A 20,809-nucleotide genomic window follows, 5' to 3' on the forward strand; every position below is an offset into this window, starting at 1 on the left:
TCTCATGTGGAATAAAAAAGACTGAAATCAGCTCCTAGTTTCGTTTTGTTTTTTCCACAGTCCCTACACTGAGGAACGTATAAATGAACAAAGAAAAACTGTCAAATTTCCTTCATATTTCAGTTTACTTTCTTGTCAGTGGACAAAACTTTGTTTTTTCAGAAGGGAATAAATGAGAAGGTAGGGGAAAAAGATTGTAAAAATGAAAAAAGCATCTCATAGGCAGAAACTAAAAACCTCTTCTGTAGTAAACAATTCTCCTTTGTCATGGGAAGGAGAAGGGCATGCAAATTTGTTTAAGAGAAAGAGTTTTTGCTTTCCTTTATTGTTTTTCTTGTTTAACCCCTGAAGACTGTTTTATAATCCATCTGCAGTATAGGTCTCATCTTTCTGATAGGGATTTTGTGGATTCCCTGCAAGATTCATAGCTGTGAAGGTCTGAGTATAAGTGTCCATCAAATAAATTGAGTATTCGGTAAACACTGCTCTCTCCCTCCTCACCTCCCTCCACGCCCTCCCTCCCCCTCCCTTTGCCCTTGTTCATCTGCTTTCCTTATAGCAAGGGGAAGTTGACTGTTGGCCCCTGCCTTGCCCAGAGGTGGAGTGTGAATTCAGTGTTCTCCTAGAGAATGAGTGCTGCCCGCGCTGTGTCACCGACCCTTGCCAGGCCGACACCATCCGTAATGACATCACCAAAACTTGCCTGGACGAGATGAATGTGGTTCGCTTCACTGGGTCCTCTTGGATCAAACATGGCACTGAGTGTACTCTCTGCCAGTGCAAGGTAAAGCCCATTCATTATATTCAAGTGGGGAGCACTTGGCCAGCTGCACCCAGGATTCACAGACACTAATGTGCTTAACCTGGCCAATGGGAAGCATCTTCTTTCCTATTTCCTGTTCAAACAGAGATGGGAGCAGGGCCACTCAGCTTTATTAGTGCCAAGGCTGACTGTCCCGTGCATCCTCTAATGCATATTCAGGGAGAAGCAGGTGCTTGGTCAGAAACCAGAATGATGGGTTACTAATATCACCAGAACAGAAAGAACCTACGTAAATTGCCCTAAAGCATCTAACTGTACACATCTTAAAAAAAAATAGTACAACACCAAACTTCATGTTTCTTTCATGATAGAAGACAATATTATTTTATTGATTTTTATCTAGTCCTTTTATGAGATAAGATATATCAGCAAAGTGAACATATTACGTTTTCCAAAGTGAAAATCAATATGGCAAAAATGGGCATATTTCTTGGTTTGTGGTGGTGAGTTACATTGAGTTGAAAAATTTAAGATCTGTTGTTTACCATATTTTATTCCTACGGCTGGAGAAAAAATCATTATAAAGATTTTTCTTTTTATTCTCATAGGAAAATAGAGCATTGTGCCTTTTGCTTCACTGAGAATAGAAATACTGGTAATGTAGACAAAGTATATAGAATTCACAGATGGTGACAAAGTTGAAAGCGTTAGAATCAACAATAGAACTAAGTAAATAATCTGGAAAGCTTAACAAGAAGAAAGCAAAGATGTCAGATTTTTCCCACCATAGCACAGCCAAATATCTATAACTGCTCTGGTTCTTTAAGTGAGCATTTCCATTTAATTTTTTTTTTCAATAGAGCAATTTCATTCAGATTCATGTAGTACAAATTTCTTACTAGAGTGGCTTGATGTAACAGGACAAAGAAATGTGAAATGCTTTAAGTTTTGAGATGCTATTATGTATTTCAAACAAAAATTTCTAGCTCTTTCAATTAATGCAATTTGTCAATCAAGCACAGCTTTTCGGGGAACATTTAATGCAGTTTTCTAAAAGTGCATTAGCACATTTGGAAGTTACTTTTACTACTAAAAGTTACTAATAATGTATATGCAGTGCTGCTTTAATATACGTTTTTTAAAATAGATCTTTACTGGAGTATAATTGCTTCACAATACTGTGTTAGTTTCTGTTGTACACCAAAGTGAATCAGCCACATGCATACATATGTCCCCATATCCCCTCCCTCTTGAGCCTCCCTCCCACCCTCCCTATATACATTTGATATGAGTACATTTGAGTACATTTAATGGTGCATTATCTAGAAACTTCAGCATTCATGACCAATAGGGAAATACTTTCTGACATTTAATTGCCAAATAGAGTTGAGACTCTTTACACTCTTAATCTAACTGTTAGATTATTGTTCTGAGCAATGTCAACAAATACATATACCAGGTGATAGAATGTAAAACCAGATACAGCTCAGACAGATGCTTCCAACAAGAAAGATGCATTCAGTAATAGGCAGAAAAACATTAGAGTGTTTTCTGGGGAAAAGAGTGTGAATGAGCTTGTCATTCACCACCTTACAAACAACTACTAGGATTTTTTGGCTTATGATAGAAATATAGTCCAGAAAGTGTATTTTGTCATTAAATTCATTTCTTGTCAGATAAGTGCCGATTCTCAGAGGTTACTATTTGATGCCATTTCCCTCTTCCCTTCTTATTAACTATGAGTTATAAGAATATCCTCAATGTTACCAAATGAATCCCTAATACTCATCTTATTATGTTTATTTTGTGCTATTTTAAAAATGAAACTTATGCCAAACAAGCTTGAGAGATTTCATTGGAGGTGAGCATCCTTTACAATTTGGTGCTTTCAGAGCACTGTTTTCACTTATCATCTCCCCATCCTACCACTTCTGAGTTATTTGTTTTAGTCAATAAATACAAATTATGTGGGGTATTGTGCCAGAACCAGGGTAGAATGATAAGCAAAAATGGGTACAATCATTCCTGGAAATTTTTGCCCAGCAGCTTCTAGAGCTCTGCTGTCCAGTACAGTAGCCAGTAACCACACATGGCTATTTAAATTCATTGAAATTAAGTTAAAAATCCAATCCTCAGTCACACTAGCAGCATTTCAAATGCTCACACATGCTAGTGGCTCTCATATTAGATAGCATATATAGAGAACCTTTCTATCATCGCAGAATATTGTATTGGAAAGCGCTGGCCTAGAGGTGAAGAATGTGGCATCTGGAATCAGGCTACCTGGATTGAAAGCCTGGTCAACCTCACTAGCAATGTCACCTCAAGGGATATTTATTAATCTCTCTGTGGCTCCATCTTTCTCATCTAAAAATGGGAATACTGATAATACTTACTTAGGAATAATTATAGTACCTACTTGAGAAAGTTGCTATAAGAATTAAGTGAGAAGATCCATACAAAGTTTCCGACACATTTCATATGCATTCAGAGTAAGCGCTCAATAAATGTTGACTATTATTATTGTAAGTAGTGGAGTATAGAAACATTAATTAAGTCATGAAACAGGTAAAGACAACATTACAAACTCTGATGGATGCTCTAAAGGAACGTTGCACTGTGCTAAGAGGCTGTACAACGCATGAACCAGTTTTACTTCCTGAGGAATTAAGAGTTAGCTGGGAGAAATAGAGTTATGAGTTTCCCTTCCCTTTTTAAAGATCTCTTCAAATGTAATTTGCTTAGGTTAAAAAAAAATGTTTCCTCCACTCGGAAGTTGAATTCTTGCATCAAAAAAGAATTACTAATTTTGTCTTTCCTAAATCTAATAGAGACTACACACCCTTATGATGGGTCAGAGAGTTTTCAGGCAATTATGTTTTGAGCTCCAGACAATAAAGAGGGATGTACCCAGTTGAGAAATAAAGAGGGAGGAGGTATTAGAGAGTCATTCCCTTTAATAAATTATCACTGAGTGGGACACTTGGGAAATTGGAAACTGGAGGGCCACGTTTAACTCCTGGGGAGACTAGATATAATACTGAGATAATTGAGGTATGGAAAAAAATAGTTTTATATAGATGAAGCTCCTAACTTTCTAAATGTTGCCTTCATCTATTAGAAACCATAAACTTAAAGTTTGGAAAGTGGACATCTGTGCTAAAATTAGAATAGATAACTAAATTTATCTATGGAAAGAAATACCCCATTAATAAACAATATTATAATGAATACTTTAATATGTGATCAGGAGAGCTTCGCAAATCAAAACAGGAAGAAAGGATTATTCTATAAATACTGGAATGACTGGACAGCAGTTTGAAGGATGTAAGTTGTATATACTATTATATTATGTATCAAAACAAATTCCATGTGGAAAAAGTGATAAATATTAAAAATAAATCAAAGCAAAGATAAATAATCAAATATTTACCAAAATTCTTGAAGGAATATGCCTTTTCTAATTTAAAAGTGATAAAATCTACCTCAAAGAAAATTTAGAGCTTCTATAGATAAACAAAATTAGCAAAATAGATCACAACTAGACACTAAAAGATATTTTCAACAGACATGATTTCTTTATTAGATTAAAAATATATGAAAATTAATTTTAGAATACTTATTTCCCCATAAATAAATCAACAAAGGATGAATAAACAATTTACTAAAGAATACAGCTATCAAAAAAGAGGAAATCAATAGGATTTGAGAAGATGGTGGAAGAGTAAGAGGCGGAGATCACCTTCCTCCCCACAAATACATCAGAAATACATCTACATGTGGAACAACTCCTACAGAACACCCACTGAACGCTGGCAGAAGACCTTCAGACCTCCCAAAAGGCAAGAAACTCCCAACGTACCTGGGTACGGCAAAAGAAAAAAGAAAAAACAGAGACAAAAGAATAGGGACGGGACCTGCACCAGTGGGAGGGAGCCGTGAAGGAGGAAAGGTTTCCACACACTAGGAAGCCCCTTTGTGGGCGGAGACTATGGGTGGTGGAGGGGGGAAGCTTCAGAGCCATGGAGGAGAGCACAGCAACAGGGGTGTGGAGGGCAAAGCAGAGAGATTCCCGAACAGAGGATCGGTGCGACCAGCACTCACCAGCCCAAGAGGCTTGTCTGCTCACCCGCCGGGGTGGGTGAAGGCTGGGAGCTGAGGCTCAGGCTTTGGTCCGATCGTAGGGAGAGGACTGGCGGCGTGAACACAGTCTGAAGGGGTTAGTGCACCACGGCTAGCTGGGAGGGATTCTGGAAACAAGCCTGGACCTGCAGAAGAGGCAAGAAACTTTTTCTTGCCTCTTTGTTTCCTGGTGCGCAAGGAGAGAGGATTAAGAGCGCTGCTTAAAGGAGCTCCAGAGACCGGTGCGAGCCGTGGCTAACAGCGTGGACCCCAGAGACGGGCATGAGACGCTAAGGCTGCTGCTGCGGCCACCAAGAAGCCTGTGTGTGAGCACAGGTCACTCTCCACACCTCCGTTCCGGGGAACCGGTGCAGCCCACCACTGCCAGGGTCCTGGGATCTAGGGACAACTTCTCCGGGAGAACGCACGGCACGCCTCAGGCTGTTGTAACGTCACGCTGGCCTCTGCCACCAGGCTCGCCCTGCACTCCGTGCCCCTCCTCCCTCCCGGGCTGAGTGAGCCAGAGCCCCCGAAGCAGCTGCTCCTTTAACCCGGTCCTGTCTGAGCAAAGAACAGACACCCTCAGGCGACCTACCCGCAGAGGCGGGGCCAAATCCAAAGCTGAACCCTGGGAGCTGTGCGAACAAAGAAGAGAAAGGGAAATCTCTCCCAGCAGCCTCAAGAGCAATGGATTAAATCTCCACAATCAACTTGATATACCCTGCATCTGTAGAATACCTGAATAGACAAAGAATCATTCCAAATTGAGGAGGTGGACTTTGAGACCAAGATAGACTATTTTTTCCCTTTTTCCTCTTTTTGTGAGTATGTGTACGTTTCTGTGTGAGATTTTCTCTGTATAGCTTTGCTTTCACCATTTGTGCTAGGGTTCTGTCTGTCCATTGTTTTTTTTTTTTTTAAGTTTAAAATTTTTTTTCTTAATATTTTTTATTTTAATAACTTTATTTTATCTTATTTTATTTTATCCTCTTTCTTTCTTTCTTTCTATTTATTCTCCCTTTTATTCTGAGCCGTGTGGAGGACAGGCTTTTGGTGCTCCAGCCAGATGTCAGGGCTGTGCCTCTGAGGTGGGAGAGCCAACTTCAAGACACTGGTCCACAAGAGACCTCCCAGCTCCACGTAATATCACACGGCAAAAATCTCCCAGAAATCTCCATCTCAACACCAGCACCCAGCTTCACTCAGGAAATAGGCAGTATACCTGAAAAAGAATTCAGAATAATGATAGTAAAGATCCAAAATCTTGGAAATAAAATAAAGAAAATGCAAGAAACATTTAACAAGGATCTCGAAGAACTAAAGAGAAAACAAGCAATGATGAACAGCACAATAAATGAAATTAAAAATACTCTAGAAGGGATCAATTTCAGAATAACTGAGGCAGAAGAACGGATAAGTGACCTGGAGATAAAATAATAGAAGTAACTACTGCAGAGCAGAATAAAGAAAAAAGAATGAAAAGAAATGAGGACAGTCTCAGAGACCTCTGGGACAACATTAAACGCACCAACATTTGAATTATGGGGGTCCCAGAAGAAAAAGAGAAAAAAAAAGGGACTGAGAAAATATTTGAAGAGATTATAGTTGAAAACATCCCCAATATGGGAAAGGAAATAGTTAAGCAAGTCCAGGAAGCACAGAGAGTCCCATACAGGATAAATCCAAGGAGAAACATGCCAAGACACATAATAATCAAACTGTCAAAAATTAAATATAAAGAAAACATATTAAAAGCAGCAAGGGAAAAACAACAAATAACACACAAGGGAATCCCCATAAGGTTAACAGCTGATCTTTCAGCAGAAACTCTGCAAGCCAGAAAGGAGTGGCAGGACATATTTAAAGTGATGAAGCAGAAAAATCTACAACCAAGATTACTGTACCCAGCAAGTATCTCATTCAGATTTGATGGCGAAATTAAAACCATTACAGACAAGCAAAAGCTGAGAGAGTTCAGCACCACCAAACCATCTTTACAACAAATGCTAAAGGAAATTCTCTAGGCAGGAAACACAAGAGAAGGAAAAGGCCTACCATAACACACCCGAAACAATTAAGAAGATGGGAATAGGGACATACATATCGATAATTACGTTCAATGTAAATGGATTAAATGCTCCAACCAAAAGACACAGACGGGCTGAATGAATACAAAAACAAGAGTCATATATATGCTGTCTACAAGAGACCCACATCAGACCTAGGGACACATACAGACTGAAAGTGAGGGGATGGAAAAACATATTCCATGCAAATGGAAAAAAAACCCTCCAGAAAGTAGGCATAGAGGGAACTTTCCTCAACATAATAAAGGCCATATATGACAAGCCCACAGCAAACATCATCCTCAATGGTGAAAAACTGAAAGCATTTCCACTAAGATCAGGAACAAGACAAGGTTGCTCACTCTCACCACTACTATTCAACATAGTTTTGGAAGTTTTAGCCATAGCAACAAGAGAAGAAAAAGAGATAAAAGGAATCCAAATCGGAAAAGAAGAAGTAAAGCTGTCACTGTTTGCAGGTGACATGATACTATACATAGAGAATCCTAAAGATGCTACCAGAAAGCTACTAGAGCTAATCGATGAATTTGTAGCAGGATACAAAATTAATGCACAGAAATCTCTGGCATTCCTATACACTAATGATGAAAAATCTGAAAGTGAAATTAAGAAAACACTCCCATTTATCATTGCAACAAAAAGAATAAAATATCTAGGTATAAACCTACCTAAGGAGACAAAAGACCTGTATGCAGAAAATTATAAGACACTGATGAAAGAAATTAAAGATGATACAAATAGATGGAGAGATATACCATGTTCTTGGATTGGAAGAATCAACATTGTGAAAATGACTCTACTACCCAAAGCAATCTACAGATTCAATGCAATCCCTATCAAACTACCAGTGGCATTTTTCACAGAACTAGAACAAAAAATTTCACAATCTGTATGGAAACACAAAAGACCCTGAATAGCCAAAGCAATCATGAGAACAAAAAATGGAGCTGGAGTTATCAGGCTCCCTGACTTCAGACTATACTACAAAGCAACAGTAATCAAGACAGTATGGTACTGGCACAAAAACAGAAATATAGATCAATGGAACAGGATAGGAAGCTCAGAGGTAAATCCACACACATATGGTTACCTTATCTTTGATAAAGGAGGCAAGAATATATAGTGGAGAAAAGACAGCCTCTTCAATAAGTGTTGCTGGGAAAACTGGACAGGTACATGTAAAAGTATGAAATTAGAACACTCCCTAACACCATACACAAAAATATACTCAAAATGGATTAAAGACCTAAATGTAAGGCCAGACACAATCAAACTCTTAGAGGAAAACATAGGCAGAACACTCTGACATAAATCACAGCAAGATCCTTTTTGACCCACTTCCTAGAGAAATGGAAATAAAACCAAAAATAAACAAATGGGACCTAATGAATCCTAAAAGCTTTTGTACAGCAAAGGAAGCCATAAAAAGGACCAAAAGACAACTCTCAGAATGGGAGAATATATTTGCAAATGAAGCAACTGACAGAGGTTTTCTCTCGAAAATTTACAAGCGTCTCATGCAGCTCAATATCAAAAAGACAAACATCCCAATCCAAAAATGGGCAGAAGACTTAAATAGACATTTCTCCAAAGAAGATATACAGACTGCCAACAAGCACATGAAAGAATGCTCAACATCATTAATCATTAGAGAAATGCAAATCAAAACTACAATGAGATAGTATTTCACACCGGTCAGAATGGCCATCATCAAAAAATCTAGAAACAATAAATGCTGGAGATGGTGTGTAGAAAAGGGAACACTTTTGCACTTGTTGTTGGGAATGTAGATTGATACAGCCACTATGGAGAACAGTATGGAGGTTCCTTAAAAAACTACAAATAGATCTACCGTATGACCCAGCAATCCCACTACTGGGCATATACCCTAAGAAAACCATAATTCAAAAAGAGTCATGTACCAAAATGTTCATTGCAGCTCTATTTATGATAGCCAGGACATGGAAGCAACCTAAGTGTCCATCAACAGATGAATGGATAAAGAAGATGTGGCACATATATACAATGGAATATTACTCAGCCATAAAAAGAAACAAAATTGAGTTATTTGTAGTGAGGTGGATGGACCTAGAGTCTGTCGTACAGAGTGAAGTAACTCAGAAAGAGAAATACAAATACCGTATGCTAACACATATATATGGAATCTAAGGAAAAAAAAATTCGTGAAGAACCTAGGGGTCAGACGGGAATAAAGACACAGTCCTACTAGAGCATGGACCTGAGGATATGGGGAGGGGGAAGGGTAAGCTGTGACAAAATGAGAGAGTGTCATGGCCATATATACACTACCAAATGTAAAATACATAGCTAGTGGCACGTTGCTGCATAGCACAGGGAGATTAGCTAGGTGGTTTGTGACCACCTAGAGGGGTGGGATAGGGAGGGTGGGAGGGAGGGAGATACAAAAGGGAAGAGATATGGGAACATATGTATATGTATAACTGATTCACTTTGTTATAAAAGCAGAAACTAACACACCATTGTAAAGCAATTATACTCCAATAAAGATGTTAAAAAAATAAACATAGACTGTCATGTAATACTGCAAAAAAAAGAGGAAATCAGTGTTTTAAATTATTGACACTTAAATATAAACTAACATAATTATTATTTTCACATACTGCGGTAAAAAAATATTTCACCATAATTTCCAATGCTGACAGAGGTGTACTGGAATTGTAATTCTTATGCAATGTTAGTGACATTGAAAAATACATGTCAGGAACCACACATACATCTCCTTGCCCACTCCCCGTCCCCACAAAAATGTCCAGAAGATCCTACTAATCCTGGGTCTGAGAATCCAACCTAAAGAAATAATCTAAAATATGGAGCAAACTATAGGCATCGTAATATTAACCTCAACATTAATTGGCACGCAGAATCAAGGAAGAAATCAAAATATCCAACAAATGAAAAATGGGTTAAATAAATTATGGTAACTCTGTAACATATAACATTATATCATAATTATATAATATGTAATTATATGATTGCATTATTCAATTATTCATGTACTAACAATGCTTATAATAAAAATCAAGATAAAAATACTATGTGTGATTACATATGCACTTTGATTACAAGAAGGTTGAAAATAAAGGAATATGAAGTGAATTCTATTAGGACATACTAAAATATTGACAATAGTGGGATTTTAAATTATTAATTTTTATATAGATTATTTATAGCCACATATATATGAATATGTAATTACATATATTTATTTTATCTATAGTATGTGTAATTTATAAACATATTAATATATTAGTACCATATAGTGATTGATAAGTAAATAATAAATATATTAAATATAAATAAGAGTAAAATATATATTATATATGTCATATATAAACATTTTACTGAAAGCTAAAAGTCAGCTGTCTTCTATTCTTAATGTTATAGAGTTTACCATGCAAAGAGTGATGATGACTTCTTTACCAGTAAATATAGCCAGAAATAACAAGGTTTTAAGGAAACTTACTGTGTTACTACATAAAAATAGATGTTATAATTAGTTATGACAGTAGGTGGTTACTATTCCTAGCAACCTGACTAAGTTTCAGTGGGTCACTTTTTATTCTAGTTTTTATCAAGGTAGTGTTTGTTAAGGTGAAATGCATAGTTATTTTGTATATAATTGTATAAGTTTGATGAATCAAAATACAGAATATTTCCAGCAATCTAGCAAGTACCCTTTTGTCCCCTTCCAGACAATATCTACTTCTCATAGGAAACCTCAATTTTATTTCATTATAGTAAATTTATTTTCCTATTTAAAAATTTCATGTAAATGGATCGCACAGTATGTATTCTTTTATATCTAATGGTGAATTGACCAGTTTATCATTATGTAATGTCCCTCCTTATCTCTAGCAAGGCTTCTAGACTTGATGTCAATTTTGACTGGTACTTTGTTTTTTTTTAATATTCATTCATTTATTTAGTTGAACCTGGTTTTAGTTGCAGTCGGCGGGCTCCTTAATTGCGGCTTGCCAGCTCATTAGTTGCAACACGTGGGCTCCTTAGTTGTGACAGGCAGCCTCCTTAGTTGTGGCATGCAAACTCTTAGTTGCAGCATGCATGTGGGATCTAGTTCCTTCACCAGGGATCGAACCCAGGCCCACTGCATTGGGATCATGGAGCCTTATCCACTGCACCACCAGGGAAGTCCATTGTCTGGTACTTTTGTAGCCACACAGTATATTGTTTTGATTCATCCACTTTCAACCTATCTACGGTTTTATATTTAAAGTGCATTTTTTATAGATAATGTATAAATAGTTCTTACTTTTTTATCCAGTGTGACAATCTCTGGCTTTTAATTGAAGTGTTAGTCCATTTAATATTGTTTTTGATGTTGGTGGATTTTGGCCCACCATTTTGCCATTTGTTTTCTACTTGTTCCATCTATTTTTTGTATTCTTAATCATCTATTCCTTCCTTCTTTTTATTTGTTAATATTTTTAATATTATTCAATTTTACTTGTTCTTTTGAATTCTTAACTATAACTCTTTATGATTGTTTTAGTTGTTGGTGTAGGAGTTGTAACATATATCATTCATTTATTACAGTATAATAAGATTTAACATTATACTAATTCATATAAAATGTAAGAACTTTGGAATAATATAATGCCATTTCCCTAACCTTTGTACTATAATAATCATATATTTATAACTATGTATCCTATAAACTCGAAAAATCTGTATTACTATCAATATTTTTGCTTTAAGAAGTCAAATATCTTTGAAGCAAATTAATAGAAAAAAAATGCTATATTTTAATTTTATATTTATTTCATATTTATATTTATCCACATATTTACCATTTCTTGTGCTCTTCATTTCTTCTCACACATGTTAATCTCCATCTAGTGTTATTTCCCTTTATCTTGAATAACTTCCTTTAGCATTTTCCATCTTGCAGATATACTGGCCACAAATTCTCTCAACTTACATTTATTTGAAAATGTCTTTATTTTTGAAGGATATTCAACTAAATATAGAATTCAGGATTGACGGATTTGTCCCAGCACTTAAAAGTGGTACTCTACTGTTTTCTAGTTTCTACTATTTCTGATAAGGATTCAGCTATCATTTGTACTTTTGTTCCCTTATATGTAATATGTCTTTTTTTTCTCCTCTGTCTCCTTTCATGATTCTTTCTTTATCTTTGGTTTTTAGAGTTTTGACTATGATGCACTTAAGTTTTTTTTTTTGTCCTCTTTGGTATTTGCTGGGCTTTTTGAGTATCTAAGTAGATTTTTTTCACCAAATTTGAGAAAAATTTGGCCATTGTTTCTTCAGATATTTGGTCTGCCACATTGTTTCCCTCCTATTCTTCTGCGACTCTAATTACACATGTGTTATATGGTTTAATATTATCCTGAAGGTCACTGAGGTTCTATTTTTATTTCGATCAAATTCTCTTTTTTTTAAAGATTGGATAATTTCTATTTTTTTTTAATTTATTGACTATTTCTTCTGCCATCTCTAATCTGCTGTTAAACCCATCCAATGAATTTTTCATTTCGAATATTGCACTTTTCAGTTCCAGAATTTTTTTTTTTTTTTTTGCGGTACACGGGCATCTCACTGCTGCGGCCTCTCCTGTTGCGGAGCACAGGCTCCGGACGCACAGGCCCAGTGGCCATGGCTCACGGGCCCCGCCGTTCTGCGGCATGTGGGATCTTCCCGGACCGGGGCACAAACCTGTGTCCCCTGCGTCGGCAGGCGGACTCTCAACCACTGCGCCACCAGGGAAGCCCCAGAATTTTTATTTAATTCTATTTATAGTTTCATTTCTCTGCTATAACTTACCATGTTTTATCATTCATTATGACCATCTTTTTTTTACATCTTTGTATGTATTAGTAATAGCTACTTTCTAGTCTTTACCATCTGGATTATGAGTCATTTCTATTCACTAGTTTTTCTCTTGGTGAGGAGTCACTTTTTTCTGTTTTTCTTCACATGTCTAGTAATGTTTATGGTTTACTGGATATTGTAGATAATACATAGTATAGACCCTACATTCTATTAGCTTCTTCTGAAGACTATTTTTGTTCTAGCAGATTGCAAATTACTGGCCAGTCATCTTGCAGTTGGAAAGGCTGAGCTTTACATTGGTTAGGTGGATCTATTCCCGGTGTACCCTTAGTTTTCGGGTGAATCTCTTAATCTTGAGACATCATTTTCTTCCTAATCATGGCCCTTTTGGGCTTTCAATGGAAAGCCTGAATTTTTTATCTGTCCCTTCTAACTTGGCAGGACATAGATTTTAAATCCACAGTGAGCAGCATCTGAAATATCTGCTCAAATCTTTCAAACTTCAAGCTGTGACTCTCTGATTGTCTCTTTAGATTCTCCTCTGCAATTCAAAGACCCGCCACAGATTTGAGGGGAGTTGACATGCTGATTCACTCCCTCCTTTCTAGACATTTCCTCCTGAATGTCCAGCCACTCTGGCAGCCCAACAGAGCCCTAAATGTTGTCCTCTGACATGTGGGCCCTATCAGATTGTGGCTTTCTGCTTAAGTTATACTTATCCTAAGCATCACAGACTAGGAGTGCCCTAAGGGAAAATGCCAAGTAAAAATGAATCTCAAACAGTACATCTTCCTTCTTTTAAAGATTGAAACTCCTCCAGTGTCTACCTGCTTTTAGTCACTCTCCATTGCTTTAAATAGTTTTTATATTTTGTCCAAACTTTATCCATAGGAGGGATAGTCAGTCGATAGTCTTAAATAAGTAACTCTGCCATTACTGAAACAGGAACCCCAGTGGAATATTTTATCAGTCTTTCTTGGATGAGCTATGTTTCCCTAATTGGGGAGCTTCCAATGACATGCTCTGTAGAGCATTTATGTTGCTATAGCAGAATTGATATGGAATGAGAAAAACACTACTGGAAGACTTGCAAAATATACCTTCTCTTCCTAAAACATATTCATACTCCAAACATTCCCTAACTCTCTTTCTGCTCAAAATCCATACAATTTGAGAAACTGATATTCTCAGGAACTGGTACACCCCTCCCTTCATTGGGTCAATGGATTGGGAAAGATCATGTGACCAGGTTATGGCCAGAAGACCTCTGCCTCTGAGCGTAATGACAAAGCTTTAAAATGCAGCTAGAGATCCAAGAGATGGATGTCACCTTCGTTTGCTGTCAGAATAAGAACTCTGCTTAATAACAATTTAAAATGAAAGAGGATTAAGTTAAATTGATAATACTATTCTTGGATATAGACTGGCTTTTCCCTCATTTGGTAAGCTTCAACAAAGGCTAAAGTACCAAAGTCCTTTCTTAAGTTTTATCTTACATGAACAGACCCTTTTGGTTTTATCATATTAAGGTCTGATACATTTTCAATCATCTAAAGTCAATTATCTGAGAGACTATATCAAATAGAAGATGAGTTTTAGAGTCAGACTAACCTGAATTTTAATCCCAGCTGTACCATTATATTAGCTATGTGATTTGGGCCATGATATTTAAGCTTTCTGATCTTCAGTTTCTGAACCTAAAAAAACATGACTATTAATAGTGATCCTACTGGGAATGCTCTGAGGTTGAAATTAGATAATGTATTTAAAGTGCCTGGCAAAGTATCTGACACAGAGTATGCACTCAAAAAGTAGAAGGGTATTATCATCTTATGATTGTGGTAACAATACTAACATTTTCATTATTAGCTAGCCAGTGGAAGAAAGAGCGCAAGGATTCAAAAGAACAAGATACAGATTTTTTTCCTCTCTGTAATACACCATACTCTTTTGGTGCTTTGTTATAAAAACTAATTATGGGGGCTTCCCTGGTGGCGCAGTGGTTGAGAGTCCACCTGCCGATGCAGGGGACACGGGTTCATGCCCCGGTCCAGGAAGATCCCACATGCCGCGGAGCGGCTGGGCCCGTGAGCCACGGCCGCTGAGCCTGCGCGTCCGGAGCCTGTGCTCCGCAACGGGAGAGGCCACAACAGTGAGAGGCCCGCGTACCGCAAAACAAAACAAAACAAAACCTAATTATGCGTATCTGGCTCTTCCTTGACTATTTTCCCTGCCTCATCTCTACACTGTTTTCTTCACCAACTTAAAATTCTCACCCAGACCAAACCTTTTTAGGTTTCTTAACTACGCAAAACTCTTTTCACTTTAAAGCCTTTTGTTCATTCTGTTCCCTGTGCTCTTGGCCTACCTTTTCACAGATCTGTCTTGAGGTCTTGGTTTAAACATCACTTCTACAGAGAAGTCTACTCTGGCCACCCAGTCTAAGTAGCCAGACATTTATTAATCTCACGACATCACCTAGTTTGTTTCTTTTCTAGCACTTTTCACAATTTTTGATTGTACGTTTGCTTAGTAATTCCCCCCCACAAAACTATAAGCCCTGCCCTAGGAGGGTAGTGACCACATCTGCTTTATTTATTCATCAGCATATCTCGGCCTCAGTTTACTCAATGCTTGTTTCGTGAATGGGTAAACCAAACAACGAATGTGAGCTAAGAGAGTGCCATGGGGTCAATAAAGTTCGCTTATGATTTGCCACAAATAACTGGCCATAGTTTGTTCTGCGACAGTAGGGGCATGAAAAGCGATTGAGCCATTGAACTTTCAGGGGCACATAAATAACAAATAAACCATTCAGTTATGTTATGTGTACCAATCGATGAGTATTGACTAATGGCTTAAAAAGTAATACCATGCTTTTTTTCCCCTCTCTTCTCTAGAATGGCCACATCTGTTGCTCAGTGGATCCACAGTGCCTTCAGGAACTGTGAAGTTAACTGTCTCACTGGAAATTTCTGTTTAAAGAATGTTCTTTCATTAAAAAGACCAAAAAAAAAACAATTGAAGTGGATGATTTGTGGGCAGCTAAGTGCAGCATTGTTAATAGCTGAGTAAACTTTCAATTATGAAATGTGTGGAGCTTGAGAAAATCACAAAAGGAAACTTCTTGGGGCAAAACTAGACCAGAATTCCACCTCAACTGCGTCTGATGTTGGCATGTAGAAGAATGCGTGTGAAATACACACCATGACATCACGACCTCTGGATGTAAAGCCTGAGCTTATGGGAGCTTTGGAAGCCTCTAGCTTCACTGGTGCAGAAAATTTTCCTCTAGGTCAGAATCTTCACAAATCAGTTCAGTTCTTCACTGCAAAAAATAAAATGTAAGGCAGTGAACGAATTCTGTTTTCCGAAGCAAAGCAAAGAAGCTATAACATGTTATATGTACAGTATACACTCTGAGAAGAAATCTGAAACGAGTTATTGTCATGATAAAAATAACGCACAGGCATGGTTACTTAATATTTTCTAACAAGAGATGTCATCCTTATTTCATTGTTTTACTGCACTTAATATTATTTGGTTGAATTTGTTAAGTATAAGCTCGTTCTTGTGTAAAATTAAATAAATATTTCTCTTACCTTATAACATGTCCAAGTGTCTGCATAATGTGTTCCTTTTCCCCCACAGATGCCTCAGTATACAAACTGCTTTCTAGTTCCGCTGATGAGAAACTCCCACCATGCTATTCCCAAACTGAAAGGTGATTTTCACTCCATTTCATGCCGAAGTGGCGGGGAGGTGGGTGATGGATACCTTTGTTCTGCCTCTCTGTATCCTCTCAGTCATCTTTTACCCTGCCTCATATCCTGGGGGCTGACCTGTATACGTTGTATTAGTAGGTTCTCTTGTCCTCTGGATTCTGATTCGGTTTGACCAGTGGTGACCACCGGCAGGATATCAGAAAGAGGACGTTTGGATATTTATTCTGCTGGCTCCTTTCCTGCCAGGTTACTACCATGATTAGCTGTGTCACTTACTGAAGGTGACATCTCCTGACACGTGACCCTCTCTGTTAAGCTACCCCCTCCAGTTTTTGATAACTTCTATTTGCTTCTTCTGGCTTAGAGATAATAACAACTCTGGCTGCTTTGTCCTTTCAGGTACCTGATCGATTTCTTGTTGTTTTCCCTATCTCCTATTGCATCTTTATAAATCATCCGTTTGTTAAACTGTCTTTAATTAGCCAGCTCGAGTGTGCCATCTGTTTCCTGCCAGGAGTTTGACTGATATACATAAGGAGGGTAGTATATGAGGGTTGGGAATATCTTCAAGAATTGGTCCTTCACAATTTGATATAAAAATTTAAAGAATCCCAATCTTAGAAGGCATTATGATATTACATGTTAAAATTTTTGATGCACTAAAATCTCAGGAGGAAAAAAATTAACTTACTGATGCCCAATAGAGGAGTTAATCCAATATTGCCCTAGTCATATGTTTTGTGCTAGGGTGAAAAAGGAAATATATTATTAAATTCACTTTTGGTTTAGAGACTTCTTTAAAGAAAAAAAAAAAAGGGAAAGGAACAGGATATGACTCCCACAAGCTACAGAAATGGTAAAGTGGCATTTTAACTACCCCTTCCCCATTGTTATGGGAACAACCTAACAGGAGCTGAGCTAAAGGATAATTTATAAATGTCTTAATACTTTGGCATGTGTAATATTTATTAAATGTGTGAATTCAAGTATCTCAATATTCCCTGGTTTTATCATAAACGATTTTTTCTGCAGCCTTTTTATATTTAATTTAAAATTTCAGCAGAGCATAAAGTTTATTTTACTTTATAAAAATTTTTTTTTTGGCTGCGTTGGGTCTTCGTTGCTGCTTGCGGGCTTTCTCTAGTTGCGGCAAGCAGGGGCTACTCTTCGTCGTGGTGTGCGGGCTTCTCATTGCAGTGGCCTTTCTTGTTGCGGAGCATGGGCTCTAGGTGCGTGGGCTTCAGTAGTTGTGGCGCACAGACTCAGTATTTGTGGCTCGCAGGCTCTAGAACTTAAGCTGAGTAGTTGTGGCGCATGGGCTTAGTTGCTCAGTGGCATGTGTGATCTTCCCATACCAGGGATCGAACCTGTGTCATCTGTATTGGCAGGCAGATTCTTAACCACTGCGCCACCAGGGAAGTCCTAAGTTTATTTGGGGGGGGCATTATTTACTATGGTAACTAGCAATTTAGTCTCCAAGAAGGTATTAATTTGAAGTTTTTTCTACATATTTCTCCCTTATATAGATTTGGGATTTCATATTAAATCTCCCTAAAGTATATTTTATTTGCTTTTATGAGGAGAGTGAGAAATAGTATGTGCCTGTGCGTGTGTGTATACACACGCATACTCAATCTACATCCATATATTTGTATATATTCATCATTTAGATATTTTATGCCTTCTGGAAGAAGAAGCAAGACTGGAATTGCATACTCCCAATCTGTTGTCTCTGTAGGGCTCTGAGCATACTGGTGGTTTTCAGAGTCTGGTTTCCATAGACTTCTGAAAGAAAGAAAACTCATAACAGTGAGAAGAAAAGAGGGAAAAAATAAGATTATGTTCTTCCAAGGACCTTTGAACCAATGAATGTGTTCAGATTGAATTCTTCCAGATCCAGGAATATATATATATATATATCCAGAAATATATATATATATATATATCCAGGAATATATATATATATAAGGGATCCAGGAATAAATGTATCAAAAGAGTTGCATGGTCTTATGGAGAAAATATAAAACCACCTTGAACAAATTTTTTTTTGAAGTCCTAGAATATACTTAGGCACTGTGTGAAGAGTTTATACAATGAGCCAATTTCACTGCAACAGTCCAGATACTGCAGTGAATAAAGTGCGTACAGAGGGGAAGCACCCACACATTGCTTCCTCATGGAGCTCACATCCTAATGCAGGGCAAAGGAAATTAACAAATAAATAGATGCTATGTCAGGCGTTCGAAGAAAAATTAAGCTGAGTGAATTAGTGATATGGACCAGGGTGCTAGTTTAGATAGGGCGGGGGTGAAGTCCTTTCTAAGATAGAGTGACATTGGAGCAGATATTTAATGAAGTGAGGGAGTGAGGCATCCACACACCTGGAGAGAGAATAACAAGCAGAGGGAACTGTGCGTGAATAGGTCTGAGATGTGGACTGAGCAAGCTGAGCCTTACAGAGGATGTGGTCACAGGAGTGGCTGGTGACCAAATCACATAGGTTTTCCTAGGCCATCATTAAAGATTAGCATTTTTATTCTTAGTGATTTGGAAGTTGTTAGAGAGATTTGAGCATAGCTCTGACATAGTCTGATGACAATTAAAGAATCCCTCTATGCCCTTTATGGAGAATAGACCCGGGATTGGGGCCAGGTGGGGTGTGTGCTGAGCTTGGGTACAGGAGGTACATTTATACCTCAGAATTTCCAACAAGATGATAATGAATTTGGACTAGGATGGCAACATTGAGGGTGAGAAGTGAGGACCATTTAACATTAAAGAAGATCCGCTTACGTGAAAAAATGGGTAGGAAGACTAGATGTCATAAAAGTGTCACATCTCCCCACTAGTGCTAATAAGGAAAAAATCCTGAACTATTATAGAAAAGCAAATGGCCAAGAATATTTTGAAGAATTATATCTGGGGGCAGGGGAGACTTATTCTATCATATATCAAGAGGGTATAAAGCTATAGGAATTAAGAGCCTTTGTTATAGGAATAACTAAAATAGATGACAGATCAATCTACAATAGCATCAAGACCTCAGAAAGCATCCCATGCACAAATGGATACTTGATATGTGATAGAGGTTATACTGAAGAATTGGACATGTGGAAATTGCTTCTGGAAAAGCAAAAACAAAATTATGTCCTTATTTCACGCAAATCAATTCCACGTAGATAAAGGACCTAAATATAAAAAGCAAAATAAATTTATGAAGACATTTTAGGAGAATGCTTTCTGACCTGGGGATAGTTTAAAATAGACTCAAAAGGCATGTATCATAAAATCATAGTTAAATTCTACTATATGGAATAGATGAAAAGACAGGCCATGGACTGGAAAAGATATTGGGGTATATATATTCACAAAGGATTGGTAACCAGAATATATGTATTTAAAACTCCTAAAAAAGAAAAAAAGTACAAAATACCCAATAGAAAAATGGTCAGAAGATATACATAGCTGTTTCACAAGAAAGGAAATGCCAAAATGGCGAATAAACATGAACATTTGCTTGGGCTCCCTAGTCATCGGGTAAGTTTATATTAAAACCATAATGACAAAATATTTTTAAAAATCAAAAAAATTAAAAAGTAGGATAACACCAATTGTTGGTGAAGATGTGAAACAGCAGGAAGTCTTGCACACCGGTAGTGGGATATACATCACACTTACCTCCACGCCACTTTGGGGGGCAGTTTTGTAATATCTAAAGTCGAGGATATGCACTTGTCATGATCCAGCACATACTCCTACATTTATGATCTAGAGCTGCACTGTCCAATACAGTTGACACTGGTCATTTGTGTCTATTTAAATTTAAATTAATTTAATTTAATTAAAATTCACTTCCTCAGTTGCATGAGTATATTTCAAGGGCTCAATGGCTACTCTGTGACTAGTGGCTAGGGGCTACTTTACAGACAGCACAATGATATTCCTATCATCCTAGAAAGTTCTAATGGACAGCACTGATCTATAGGAATGCTCATAAATGTGTATAAGAAGACATGCAAGAGATATTCATAATAGTGTTATTTGTAATAAAATTCTAGAAACCATGCAAATGTCAATCAGTGGGATCAGCAATAAACAAAATGTGGTATGTTTATATTACAGACTACTCTAGAGGATGCAAATGAATACATAGAGCAACATGGATGAATCTCAGAAACGTGTTGAGTAAAAAACAAGATGCAGGGCTTCCCTGGTGGCGCAGTGGTTGAGAGTCCCGCCTGCCGATGCAGGGAACACAG

General features: G+C 37.5%; 1 protein-coding gene across 2 annotated transcripts in view; it reads left to right on the top strand.

Annotated features, from left to right (window-relative positions):
- Positions 1-16,434, top strand: part of NELL2 (neural EGFL like 2) — a 366,586-nt gene extending 350,152 nt beyond the window's left edge. The window contains exons 20-21 of one of the 2 annotated variants that reach the window (XM_024737158.1): positions 560-784; positions 15,726-16,410. In XM_024737158.1, the coding sequence (XP_024592926.1) occupies positions 560-784; positions 15,726-15,776 (276 nt within the window). In that variant the 3' untranslated portion in view covers positions 15,777-16,410. Of the gene's footprint in view, positions 1-559; positions 785-15,725 lie in introns of both variants that reach the window. The other variant, XM_024737157.1, reaches the window with a different exon arrangement.
- The last annotated feature ends 4,375 nt before the right edge of the window (positions 16,435-20,809 follow it).

This window comes from Neophocaena asiaeorientalis, unplaced genomic scaffold (genome assembly GCF_003031525.2).
Source record: "Neophocaena asiaeorientalis asiaeorientalis breed wild unplaced genomic scaffold, Neophocaena_asiaeorientalis_V1.1 scaffold134, whole genome shotgun sequence".
NCBI lineage: Eukaryota > Metazoa > Chordata > Mammalia > Artiodactyla > Phocoenidae > Neophocaena > Neophocaena asiaeorientalis.